Below are 13,788 nucleotides of genomic sequence, written 5' to 3' on the forward strand. Positions count from 1 at the left end.
TATTCAGTGATGGCTGTATAAAACTGTAGGAGGAGCCTGTGTTTCACTTTGAATATCTTGAGTTATCCAGCTGTCAATTTTGAAGGAAGAACAATTTTGAAGGAAGAACATTTTCTGCTGGGCTTTTCTGGTGAGATGAATATTAATGAGACAGCTTTTCTGATGGAAAGAAAACTCAAGTGCACCTAATCATGTTTATGAATGGACATAACATCTACAATGTTGGCTTCATGAAAGAAATATTAAAACAAAAACAAAAATTACTGTTACTGATTTGAGTGTTGAAATTATGACAGGAGGAAATAAAACTGAAAGGATAGCGTGTGGAGGGCACATATGAAATAGTAGTAGAAATTAGTTAAAAATTTAGCATTATTAATAGTTAAAACTGTTTATTTGCTAAAATGTGAAGCTGCAACACAGGAGGTAGTTTTAACAGTTGTCAATGAAGCTGTATGCACGATTCAACAAGTTGAAAAGTGGTCATATCCTCTCATGTCTTGGTAAAATTTTGCCTTTCTGCTTTTGTGCAAAACGCAAACACCCCAAGTATGGTATCAATGGCAGATGATGTAATTTTTTCATTGAATTTATGTTTCAGGAAATACTGAAACAATATTGTGTACACACAAGTACAGATACCTTTGCAATAAAGCAACAACTAAATGAAATTTAAAAAGATAATAAAATATGTTTTCATTATACCATTACAGATCGAATATTTAAATTTTTCCCATGTTTAAATGGTAGTTTCATTTTGAATAAAAAGTAAGATGAAGAGAAGGCCAGCCATGTAATTTCCATGTTTTCTTGACAACCCCCCCTGAAAACATTGAAGATGGAAATGCTTTGTAGGGTACTGCAGTGCTGCCTCCTCCCTGTCTTACCTGAGCCACATGGATGTATTTGGTAATAACTTCTGCACGGGTCTGAGGTGTTAGCTTGCTGAGCACCATTAGCTGGACCCACTGCGAGACTCCATTGAACAGAGCAATGGAGCGCTCCAGAGTCGGGTTGTCCACCAGGCAGCCGTGGATCACATAGCTCTGGTAATCAGTGAACTGGGAACAAAAGGGAATTGCAGATCAGATATCCAGCTGTCAATTTTCAAACTAATCTCCCGGGCCTATAGGGTCCTTGGGTTCAAAGAGCCCCTAAATCCTGTAATGATCATTGCACCTAACAATAGAAATACAGACTAAACATCATACTGACAATTTTGCTTTTTTTAGTGGCTTAAAAAGTTACGTTTCTGAGGGAAATGGTATAGGAAAAGCCATGTTATCTTCCAAATTAAAAGGATTTATCCCCTTGGGAGCATCAATGTGCTCTTGAAATTTCATGGCTCTGTCATTTGCCAGATAGATCTTAAAATATCTTGTATGCAAAGTTGATATTTTCATGGAATTTCCAAATTGGAGAAGATTCATCCTGTGGGAAGAATTGATGAAAATTGAGTTTTTGATATTTCATATGTACAACTGAAAATCTGGCCTGATGGTGGCTAGAGGAAGATCAAGGGGTTACACACATGTCACAGCAACATTCAGATACTTTTTCTCTCCAATTAATTTCAATTTTATTTATACAATTAAGCCAATTAACAGAACAGAGAGAGAGAGCAGGAGGTAAGAGAGCATTCAGTAGCACAATGCAAATACCACATAGAATTTTAAAATAATAATAATGTAATGGTAGTGGTAATATTAATATAAATAAAATAATAATAGTAACAATAATAATAATGAGACTAATAATAATAATTGTAGTAGCGGGTGTAGAGCAGGAACACGGGGCAGTAGGCGGCAGAGAGGAGAGAAACGAGAAAGCACAAAACTACGGGAGAGAGACAATGTCAATTTAGTAACATGCATTAATGGGATAAGAATGCATCGTGGGAAGTCTCCCGGCAGTCTAGGCCTATAGCAGAATAACTGATGGTGTCTGCCTCTCGAATCCAAACTGGGATCTGATTCCACAGGAGAGGAGCTTGATAACTGAAGGCTCTGGCTCCCATTCTACTTTTGGAGACTCTAGGAACCACAAGTAACCCTGCATCCTGTGAGCGCAGTGTTCTAGTGGGGTATTGTGGTATTATGAGCTCTTTAAGATATGATGGTGCCTGACCATTAAGACCTTTGTAGGTGAGGAGAAGGACTTTAAATTATATTCTGGATTTTGCCAGTGCAGAGAAGCTAATATTGGAGTAATATGATCTCTTTTCTTAGTTCTTCTCAGTACACGTGCTGCAATTCAATTCAATTTTATTTATATAGCGCCAATTCATAACAGAAGTTATCTCATTGCAATGTTCTGAATCAACTGGAGAGTCTTAAGGGACTTTTTCGGGCAGCCTGATAATAAGGAATTGCAATAATTCAGTCTAGAACTAACAAATGCATGGACTAGTTTTTCTGCATCATTTTGAGACACGTACGTAAATGAAAGAAGGCAGTCCTTGAAGTTTGTTTCATGTGGGAGTTAAAGGACATATCCTGATCAAAGATAACTCCTTACCGTGGTGCTGGAGGCCAGGGCAATGCCATCTAGAGCAACCATATCTTTAGAAAACGTGTCTCGGAGGTAACACGTTGTTAACATAACTGTTAACATCAGAAATTGCAGGTCATCCAGTTTTTGATGTCCTTAAGGCATGCTTGAAGATTAGCTAACTGATTAGTTTCATCTGGCTTGATCGATAGATATGATTGGATATCATCTGCATAACAATGAAAGTTTATGTGTTTCCTAATAATATTGCCTAAAGGAAGCATATATAAGGTGAATAGAACTGAGAACCTTGCGGAACTCTGTCACTAACTTTGGTGTGCATGGAGGATTCACTGTTAACATGTATAAACTGAGAATCGATCTGATAGATAGGATTTAAACCAGCTTAGTGCGGTTCCTTTATTGCCAATTACATGTTCCAGTCTCTGTAATAGGATGTGATGATCAATGGTGTCGATGCAGCACAAAGGTCTAACAAGACAAGTACAGAGACAAGTCCAGTGACTGATGCAATTAGAAGGTCATTTATAACTTTCACCAGTGCTGTCTCTGTGCTATGATGCACTCTAAATCCTGACTGAAAATCCTCAAATAAACTATTGTTATGTAGAAAGTCATGCAAATGATTGACGACTGCTTTTCTCAAGGATCTTAGAGAGAAAGGGAAGGTTAGATATTCGGTCTATAGTTTGCTAAAGCCCCTGGATTAAGAGTGACCTTTTTTAAACTCCCTGAATTGGTTGAACTATGTGCAATACTGATAAAAATGTTCCTGGAAAGCTCATGGGAAGCTGAACAACTGCCTTGTTTCCACTGGCCAGGTGGTTAATTGGTAACAAGACCAGCAAGAAGATCAAAGTTTATATTCAGGGCATTATTGGAATTGTAATAAAACCATGAACTGATGGAATGAGCACTTTTTGTGTTTGTGCATGTGCGAGTTTTCTTGCAATGTAATATAGTGACATGGAAAGATGTTGCTTCAGTTCACATAAGTACGTCTTCCCACACATGGCCAGAGATTGACTTCTAAAGATATAAGATTTTCAAAATATCATTCATTATATAACAGAAGAGGAGCTATACATAAAAACCTAAACAAATTACCACAGCTGAAAAAGCACAACAAAATAGGAGAATTAAATGTGGACTCTTAAACATCAGATTTCTGATGCAGAATACTAGCAGTACTAGTGGACTATTTAATATCAGATTATCATATTGACTTATTTTGTCTTGCTGAAACCTGGCTGGGTCATGAAGAATATGTTAATATGTAAATTAATCCAATCCACCCAGTCATATTGATATTCACATTCCTCGAGGCACTGGCCGAGGAGGTGGAGTTGCAGCCATCTTTGACTCAAGCCTATGAATCAACCCTAGCATCCCAACCCAAGCCTCAGCATCCATCATGTCTGCCCAGCTCTGTGTGGCTTGCAGCTGATGGGCGCTGGTTGTGGCTTTTTGGGTGGCTCCTGACAGGCATGGGTCCTGACTATTGGCCACTGCCACTCTCTGCCTCTTTTCCAGGATCTTTTCTGACATTGACACAAAGTGGGGACATGACTGGGGGTCATCCAGCCCCCAGTTTTGGCGTGCTTAGCACATTGGATGAGGGTCCCTCACTTTGTTACTTCTTGGCTGGATTATTGTAATTCCTTATTATCAGGCTGCCCGAAAAAGTCCCTTAAGACTGTCCAGTTGATTCAGAACGTTACAATGAGATAACTTCTGTTATGAATTGGTGCTATATAAATAAAATTTAATTGAATTGCAGCACGTGTACTGAGAAGAACTAGGAAAAGAGATCATATTTCTCCAATATTAGCTTCTCTGCACTGGCTCCCTGTAAAATCCAGAATAGAATTTAAAATCCTTCTCCTCACCTACAAAGCTCTAAATGGTAATCCTGGATGGTTATCTGCGCACTGCGCTCTTATTTTGAAATAAAGGCAAAATGAGTACAGCAAATCAGAGATGCTCAGGATTGCGGATATGCTGCCCTATGTTTACCCTAACATTTATCAGTCATTATTGTTGTATTACCATTAATACCATTAGTACCTTATTAGCTATTAAGGTATTTCTGTAATTCCACTACCCATTAATGATCAGATTAAATACTAATCAAAATCTTGGAAGACTTTGAAGTCTTTCTTTACATTCACATCAAGCCTATATTTGCAACAGCCAATGGAAACATAATGAATTTCCATTTAATTTTGTGAAAATCAGGGAGAGAGCGCCAAGCTAGCGGCTCTGTGAGGTTGTACACATAATTTCTTTGCGCTAAATTCTAACATCATCATGCTAACATCCTCACAATGCTAACATGCTGATGTATAGCAGTTAATGATTTCAGTGTTCACCATCTTAGTTTAACATATGCTAACTAGCTAAACACTAGCTAAGAACAACGTACATCTGAGGATGATGGGAATGTCATTATTTTGCAGGTATTTGGTCATAAATTAAATTATTGGACATCTTTAAAGGTCCAGTTTGTAACATGTAGGAGGAGCTATTGGCAGAAATATAATATTTACAAGTATGTTTTCATTAGTGTATAATCACCTGAAAATAAGAATTGTTGTGTTTTCTTTACCTTAGAATAAGCCCTTAATATCTACATAGGGAGCAGAGCGGGTACCCTTCCACGGAGGTCGCCATATTGCACCGCCATCTTTCTACAGTAGCCTAGAACATATAAACCAAACACTGGCTATAGATAGGGCTGTTCAGGTTTTTTCCGAGTTTTGCGGCCACCGTTGTTTCTTCTACATGCTTGGAAGGGGAGGGTGATGCAAGTGGTATTAAAATGGTTGCAAACTGCTAGATGCAGATTTCACCGCTAGATGCCACTAAATACTAAATACAGGACCATTAAATATTGACCTTGATTATGGAGCTAGATGAAAAGTCAAAGAATGTCCCTACTAACTTTCATGGCATTCCATCCAATAGTAGGAGATATTTTATTCATAACCAAAAATGTCAACCTGCTGGTGGCTCTAGAGGACAAGTCAAATAGTTAGAGGATACCAAAGTCAGCAGAATTCATCCTCTGGCGGCCATGAATGTCTGTACAAAATGTCATGGTAATCCTTCCAATAGTTGAAAATATTTCAGTCTGGACCATAGTGGTGGACTGACTGAATAACTGACCGACCCTTGAGCCCCGGTGCTAGTGTGGCAAAAAATAAAATCATCGGACAATTGAACAGAAGCAGAGCTGTTTGTAGACATACCGATATCCTCCGGATAGACTTGAACTCCAGGAAGGTGAGATGCTCGGCCAGCTCCATGGGCTCCAAGTGGTCAAACAGCAGCGAGGCCTTGCCTTTCTTGGCCTGCTTCTTCCGCTGGGTCAGCTTACGCATCCAGTCGTACGACGGACTACAAGGAGAAAAATTATAAACAATGAGCACAATCAATCTAGAAACTTATGGTATGCTTTAGAAAATGTGACACAAGCTATATAAATGATAAACAATTTGTAGCTAACTGACTAAAAGCTGCAGAATCACCAGTATGGTCCTTTAAGGTCTTAGGTAGTTTGAGCTATGTCTATGTAGGTTTTCAGTCCTGTTGGTCCTGTGATATGTAGCAGCTGCAAAACAAGAACAACTGGTCTTATGTATCCTTAGAGATGTTTTACCACACATTAGGGTGAAGATTGGAATTGAGATTAGTTGTACTTTAGGGTGAGGACTAAATTGTAGGCACAGTTAATATCTTACCAATATCTCCGCTAATAATAATCCGGTCAATAGTTTCTACAAGTGTATCTGTATGCTCTTGGCGTCTTACATGGTGGAGATGTCGAGGAGTTTGAAATGCTCCTCACAGCCGAGCTGAGCAGCAACATCTCTGAACTCTTCTGTTATCCGGATCAGACCCAAGTCCAGGTTGAACTCTGCAGGGAATGTCACTATCCAGTACCTGAACACACACATAGATTTCAGCAGCAAATATTTGGACTATGAGAAGATGGTGACATGATGAACTTGTGCCAGAATGGAAAACATTTCATTTTAGCTCCAAAGAACTTTTCATTGAGCCACACAATGACACTTTTGACCTTGTAACATGTGACTCATGTCCTTATACTCTCGTGGCATGGTGCAGGAAGTTCCCTTTGGCTTGTTTCACATTTATAACTTGGGATTGTGGGATGTCCCCACCCTTTGTGACTCCACTCTAAAGAAGTGTTGTCCTTAAAACACAGGGTTAGTCACTGGTTTGAATCAAGGTTAAAACAAAAGCAATTCAATGCTAATTGTCAAATTTAACAAGACACAGGCAATGAACATTGTAAGGATGAAAACTAATTGTGGCCTCTGATTTTCAAGTGTGAAACCGTGAAACTGTATAAATTGGAATTACATGTGAAACTGTAAGCTCTGGGTTAATAAGTGTGACATTGGGTGAAATGAGGTTAAAGCAGAATGAGTAGGATTTTCCTTTAAAAAAACAATGTGTAGACTCATACAAAAAGAATCCCTCTCAATCATCACTTATGACCCACTAGAAGTGTGTGGTGGTGTCTGTATCTGTCCAGACCCTGCCCTCTGCCTGTATTTTCTTATTTTGCTGTGTTCGGGACATTTCTGGGCATCAACCTTTGGGCAGTGGGTGTGTAGCCTCCAGCCACTAACAATGCGCTGAGTGTGCGAAAGCTGCAAAAATGGCGGACACAGCGTAGAAAAAACGCAAATATAGCGAGGCAAAAAACCAAGATGACAAATTGAATCTGGGTTGGCTTTCACCTGCTGGCAAGCACTGAAGGAGAGAATGGGGATGAAGAGCAATGCAGAGTGGGCCTGTTTTCTGTTGGACAGGTGGTGTCGCCGGTGAGCTTAATTAGCTTGCTAAAGTATCAGCTTTTCCATTACAACAAATGTTACGTTCCAAAAATAGTAGCTAGGAGTGTATGTACAAGCAGTGTATGTACACACTAAGTCCTACTATCAACCAATGCAAACAACTTTACATTTTAAGAAAATAACCCTTGAGGGCTATAGTGCTGAGTTTGAGCTTAGAATAATTTTCTGTCTAACACACAAGCCAGGTCAGTTACTGCGGAGTCCCAAATCAACGTAGTAAGTTGATTGTTGGTGACTCAGTGGTGTCTGTAATGAGCTGGTAAATATCTAACGATAGCTAACATTACTGTTGGCAGTGTATTGGTACTGATACAGCAACGTTGTCACATACAATTCAATTTATTTATTTTATTTATGTAGTGCCAATTCATAACAGAAGTTATCTCATTGCACTTTTCCTATAGAGCAGGTGTAGACCGTACTTTATAATATTATTTACAGAGACCCAACAAATCCCACCATGAGCAAGCAAGCATTTGGTAACAGTGGCAAGGAAAAACTTCCTTTTAAGAGGCAGAACCAGACTCAATGGTGGGCGGCCATCCGCCGCTGCCGTGTGAGGTTTTGAGAGAGAGCAGAGAGCAAGAGCAAGAGGCAGAGAGAGAAAGAGAGAGAGAGAAGGGGGGTGGGGGAGAGGGGAGGGGAGAGGGAAGCACAATGCAACACCTAGAATTTTAAAATAGTAATAATGTAATGGTAGTGATAATATTTATAAGTTAATATTATTAGGAATGACAGTCATAGGAATAATAATGACAATAATAGTAACAGAGCCAATAACAACAACTGTAGTAGCAGTTGGCGAGCAGGAACACAGGGGGCAGCAGGTGGCCCCCAACCACAGATCCAGTCTCTGCAGCTCCGGAGGCAGAAATACCTGCTGAAAGCGACAGAAGGAGAGAGGAGAGAAACGAGAAAGCACAGAACTACGGGAGAGAGAAGATGTCGAGTTACTACCATGCAGTAATGGGATAAAAATGCATACAGATGGAGAGCGAGAGGAGGAGAGTGGAAAGGTGCATCATGGGAAGTCTTCCGGCAGTCTAGGCCTATAGCAGCATAACTAAGGGATGGTTCAGGACTCACCCAAACCAGCCCTAACTGTAAGCTTTATCAAAGAGGAAAGTCTTAAGCCTACTCTTAAATGTGGAGATGGTGTCTGCATTACAGCATTGGGCATGCGCCTCTGGTGTCGTTGAGCCGGGGCCAACTTTGAATGTTGTGTTTACAAACCGCAACCGACAAATCCTACTCATTCTGCCGTTAAGTTAGCCTTGGATTTTCTGTAGTCTTGTGTTTAGATTTCCCAGAGGTCGAGAAATTCAGAGTGAAAAGAGTTAATGTGTAAGGATGGATGAATGAAAGTATGATGGCCCATACAAGCCATAATACATTCTGGCCCTCTCACTAACATACATTCTCCTTTCACATACATATATTTTCACTCTCACATTAATTTATTTTCTTATTTTCATTCTTACACCCACACATTTTCACTCACATTTATATATTTTCACTCACACATTCATAAATTTGCTCTCATATTCATATATTTTAACACACACATTCATACATTTGCTCTCTTGCACATGCAGTCAATGTATACATTTAATATAATATATGTATGTAAGAAGAAAATGTATGTATGTCTGAAGAAAATATATGCCGATCTAAGCCTCTGGCATCACCGCAAACCTATGGCAAAGGCTTCAAATCAGTATGTACTACTAGTATAGTAGGTGGTTTTGAATATAGCCACAGACTTTCTTGCGGTTTGGGAGTTCCAGGTGAACTCCTGAAAGCCATTGTCATAGATGTGCGGTCACGTCAGAGGATTACTGTGGTCAAGACAGCCGCCTTTGGATTTTGATGCACGTCTATTCATGCAGTTACTGTACCGCTGCTTGGAGCAGCCACTATTTGACTACTTACGGGATTCCCAAATAAAAACATTATACTATACATCATATCATTAAATACAGTAAGTCTTGTTGAATATGTAACATCACCAAAGTCCTATTATGATAAAACCGTTTCTATATTAGGTTTGCTGAGGAGTGCACAATGGATTTCTGCTCAAAATGTTCTTGACCATATGAAATTAGTAGTTTCACTGTACATTATTACTGTACAGGGAAACTCACCTCAAAGGAGACACACTGGCACCTTCTTCATAGGCCTACTTGAACTTTCATAACTTTTTGACTCTACTCTTCAGTAGATTAATCTACAGAAGATATGTAGTCAATTCAGTTCAATTAAATTTTATTTATATACATAACAGAAGTAGGTTTCCTATGGAGCAGGTCTAGACCGTACTCTTTATAATATTTCAGTCAAAAAGTTTGTTTAAAAAAAAAATGCCAGGAATCTGAACTGCAAATGCAAAACTCCAGCCACCATCACACAAGACCACACATCTACGACTATGGCTTTCAGGAGTTCACCTGGAACTCCCAAACCACAAGTAAGCCCGTTTCTCTCTGCCGTTGTTTGTTCACATAGAAAGTCTGCTAGCTGCTATATTCAAAACCACCTACTATACTAGTAGTACATGGTTCTGATTTGAAGCCTTTGCCATAGGTTTGCGTAGGTTTGCAGTGATCCCAGAGGCTTCAGAGGGGACGAGAGGATGGCTGGTTCAGGAAGAATGACGTTCTGTATGCAGATGTAAATGACGCTCTCTTTGTTCCCTCCCCTCAGTTCCCACCTCGAGCTTCTCAGCCAATCACAGCGCGATAAATGAGCTGCCATCCGTTTCCACTATACACCTTAACACATGCATACATTCTTCTCTTACATGCATTTTCTTCAGACGTACATATATACATTCTTACATACATATATTACATATAATATTAAATGTATACATTGACTGCATGTGCATGGGAGCAAATGTATGAATGTGTGTGTTAAAATATATGAATATGAGAGAAAATGTATGAATGTGTGAGTGAAAATAAATTAATGTGAGAGTGAAAATATATGTTTGTGAAAGGAGAATGTATGTATGTGAGAGGGCCAGAATGTATTATGGCTTGTATGACCCCTCATATGAAGGTATATGTTGCACCTCACCTCATTAAATAACAAATCTTCAGCCTGGTTCTCTGGCAGTTGTCACCTTTGCAGTCACGGTACGTGGGGTTAAGTTAAGGACTTTTTCCAAGATTTGACAAACTAATACACTGATGATAAATCAGCACATTAAGGAAATAATCAATCACACTTTAAGGATTAATTTGCTGCTGTTTGTGGCTGACAGACAGGAAGCTAGCCTCTCCACTTCATACTTTGGACTGTGAGAGGAATTTGGAGCACCTAGAGAATACTTGGTTAGAACATGCAAATTCATCCAGCACTTTCTATACATCAATGAAGCTTTGGCAAAAGTTAATTAAAGACACTCTTTTCTCTCCAGTTTTCCTCCTTTTGCTATTTTTTCCTGCTATGATATTTTCTGTCCAAGTCAGCAAGTTCCCCAAAAACGACATATGTTTACGTTCAAGTAACAAAGCCCTCTAGTGGCCGTCGTAGCAAAAACAGGAAGTTAGTTGACGTTATTGTAGAGCAACAAAGTCATCATCGGACTTAAAACATCTGACTAGCTATTCTTTAACTATCAATTTCATCCTGTTGTTCTGCATTTAAAACTGATTGCACAAACCATTACTTCCCCATCATCACCATCACTGTTTATCACTCAGGCTCAGCTTGATTCATTGTCTCTTCAACTACAGATGAAGTTAAGATTTTTTTTGTCATTTTTGATGCCCACCTTAATTTTCACAAACATATCAACAGAGTCGCAAAATCATCTTTGTAACATGCAGAATAGACTACTGTAATGACCTTTCTGGCCCTACTGTGGGGCAACTGTGGGAAGGTTGTGTATACACAGCCGATTATACTTTACCTCTCCTCAAATGACTGCATTGGTTTCCAGTAATCACTAGAATTAAAATTTTAAGGTTCTCCCTTGGGGAAAAAAAGATGAATGGCCTTGTTTAAATGCAATGCTCCACCCAGTCCTCTCAGCTCATCTGGCACTGTTATTCTTGCTGTACCGAGTGTCAATTCAAAGCTGCCTATAGTTTTTAGTACAAATGATTAAATTCAGTTCAATTCAATTTTATTGATATAGCGCCAATTCATAACAGAAGTTATCTTATCTCACTGCACTTTTCCTATAGAGCAGGTCTAGACTGTACTCTTTATATTTTTTACAGAGACCCAACAAATCCCACCAAGAGCAAGACACTCCTTACGATTTACTAGGAAGTCTTTAAGTTACACTTCACCATACACACACACTTACTGTACTGTATATGCACATACACAGTGGGGTGGTGATGCCTGAGGCAAAATACAATAATAACTGCTGCAGATTTCCAGGAGGTTAAGACGAAGGCAAGCTGCCCTATGACTGTCTGACATCGGACAGCACAACAGACCACTTACTGAGCGTCTCCAAGGACATTGATCCAGACAGGATCAATACTGCTCATTCTACATTAACATAGAGTACACAGCAAGAGAAAAGATAAGGGAAAGACACTGAAATGAAATGAATGAAAAATCATCTGCTATGCTATCTTCACTTAAAGGGATTGATTAGAACTCCATTAGCAAAATAAAAGATTTAGGTTGGATTTCCTGTAAGGTGAGGACTAATTTATGTAAGGCATTGTTAAAGTACTGCAGCCAGCTGAAATACAATAGCCAGCAGTATTTTCACATATTGTTAAAACACAACAATACATATTGTTAATGTGTATTAGCTGTAGTTCCTGCAGGCCTTCTGCCAGATGGGATATATCATCAGTAGTTTTCCCGCCAGCTCTGAGGATGTAACGTACCAGCGATGCATCAGCAGCAGGATGCGAGGAAGTAGGTTGGCCTGCAGCTCCCCACAGTCATCTATGAAAAGAAGTGTCATAAAATGTCATCAAATTTAAACTATAGGTAGCAGACATAATATTAATTTCAATTAGGGAAGCCAAGTCATGTTGTTTTCTGACTTACTGTACTTATCTTAAAGCATAATTCTAGTGATATTCTATATTTTTCTTGTCAACAAATCCCAAACCAACAATGAATTATCCTACTAACAAGTATTGTCTGTGTATCCAAAACCAGATACATATTATTCCTCTGTGCCATAGAGCTCCATTGTTGTCCAAAAACTATTAAAAACACATCAGTGAGTTCCTTCATTACCATGAAAACACACACTAGAGCACCAAATATGAAGTAATACACCACTGAAAATAGTTGCCAACAAATGCACTATTTCCTCCAGTTTGAGTAATGTTTGCTAAAGACTACAGTGACCAGCTGTTTTGGGAAATTACTGAGCCTTTAAAAAAAAATTAAAATATGCATTTGTGAGCTGTGTTTAAAAATTGACATCTTCAGTAGGTGTCACTGAGCTTGGGGTTGAGAGCTACAGACAGGGTAGGGAAGACAGCATTGAGAGACAGACTAACACATTGTTGGTTTTGGTCCTTTCATGAGATTTGTTTAAAATAATGCCAGCCTTATTCTTTAAGTGTATCACAGCATGTCTCTCTGTCCCTCTTCTCCAGCCAAATTCCTAATTCCCCAGTCCCCTTCATTTTCCATCCATCCTCAGACTTTACCTCCTTTCGCCATCACTTGACTGTCCCACCCATCTTCACACCAGTTCCCATTTCCCTCATCTGCTCTGCAGTTGCCTGGTCATCCCCGCCCACCTCCTCATGACATATACTGGTCCACTTCCTTTGTTTCCTTGTCATAGTTGAAATGTTGCCTAATCGCATTTTGTCTTCACTTTCAAGCCACCTGAACCTGCCTGTCTGCCTACTTGTGCCTGTCTGTAAGCCTTTCAGAATCAATAAATCACTGAAATTAGCCTGTCTGCCTCACCTGTCTGCATTTGGGTCCTGTTCCTTGTTGCCACTCACCATTGTGACAAAGTGAATGTACCTGTTGGAATATTGTGTTCACTGACACTAATAATTTATTAAAGGTATTTAAAGTAGATTTTGACCAAGGGGCCCTCTACATAACAGGGCCTCAAGATCGGGTCTGAATGCAAAAGTTGCCGTGAAGCCCCTTCCATTTCATTTCAATAGTCAAATCATCATATACTAATTGCCACAAAGTGAAACTAGGCCTTTGGAGCCCCTGACGGTCTGGGTTCCAGTCTATGTCCACTTTGTCAGGTAGGCCTTGGTTGCAATTCAATCACATGTGTAACTCACCAAATGCATGAATGCATTCATTTAAGAGAGCATCAAGAGATGCTGCCTTTCCTAATGTGGATGATCCCATAGTGCCAAGCTGGAGGAAGGACAGAGGTCAACACTTCCTTTTCACTGCTCTGGACCATTCAGGGTTTTCC

General features: G+C 39.5%; 1 protein-coding gene across 8 annotated transcripts in view; it reads right to left on the bottom strand.

The window, feature by feature from the left end:
• rasgrp3 (RAS guanyl releasing protein 3 (calcium and DAG-regulated)) overlaps positions 1 to 13,788 on the bottom strand; it is a 60,108-nt gene that overhangs the window by 13,208 nt on the left and 33,112 nt on the right. For 4 of the 8 annotated variants that reach the window (XM_044215126.1, XM_044215124.1, XM_044215127.1 and 1 more), the window contains exons 2-7: positions 13,649 to 13,787; positions 12,218 to 12,320; positions 10,479 to 10,541; positions 6,325 to 6,456; positions 5,763 to 5,910; positions 888 to 1,061 (exon numbers count right to left, since the gene is read on the bottom strand). In XM_044215126.1, coding sequence (XP_044071061.1) covers positions 888 to 1,061; positions 5,763 to 5,910; positions 6,325 to 6,456; positions 10,479 to 10,541; positions 12,218 to 12,320; positions 13,649 to 13,718 — 690 coding nt within the window. In that variant the 5' untranslated portion in view covers positions 13,719 to 13,787. Of the gene's footprint in view, positions 1 to 887; positions 1,062 to 5,762; positions 5,911 to 6,324; positions 6,457 to 6,595; positions 7,808 to 10,478; positions 10,542 to 12,217; positions 12,321 to 13,648; position 13,788 lie in introns of those variants that run through there. The other 4 variants (XM_044215128.1, XM_044215129.1, XM_044215130.1 and 1 more) reach the window with 4 other exon arrangements.

Source organism: Siniperca chuatsi, linkage group LG11 (assembly GCF_020085105.1).
Source record: "Siniperca chuatsi isolate FFG_IHB_CAS linkage group LG11, ASM2008510v1, whole genome shotgun sequence".
NCBI lineage: Eukaryota > Metazoa > Chordata > Actinopteri > Centrarchiformes > Sinipercidae > Siniperca > Siniperca chuatsi.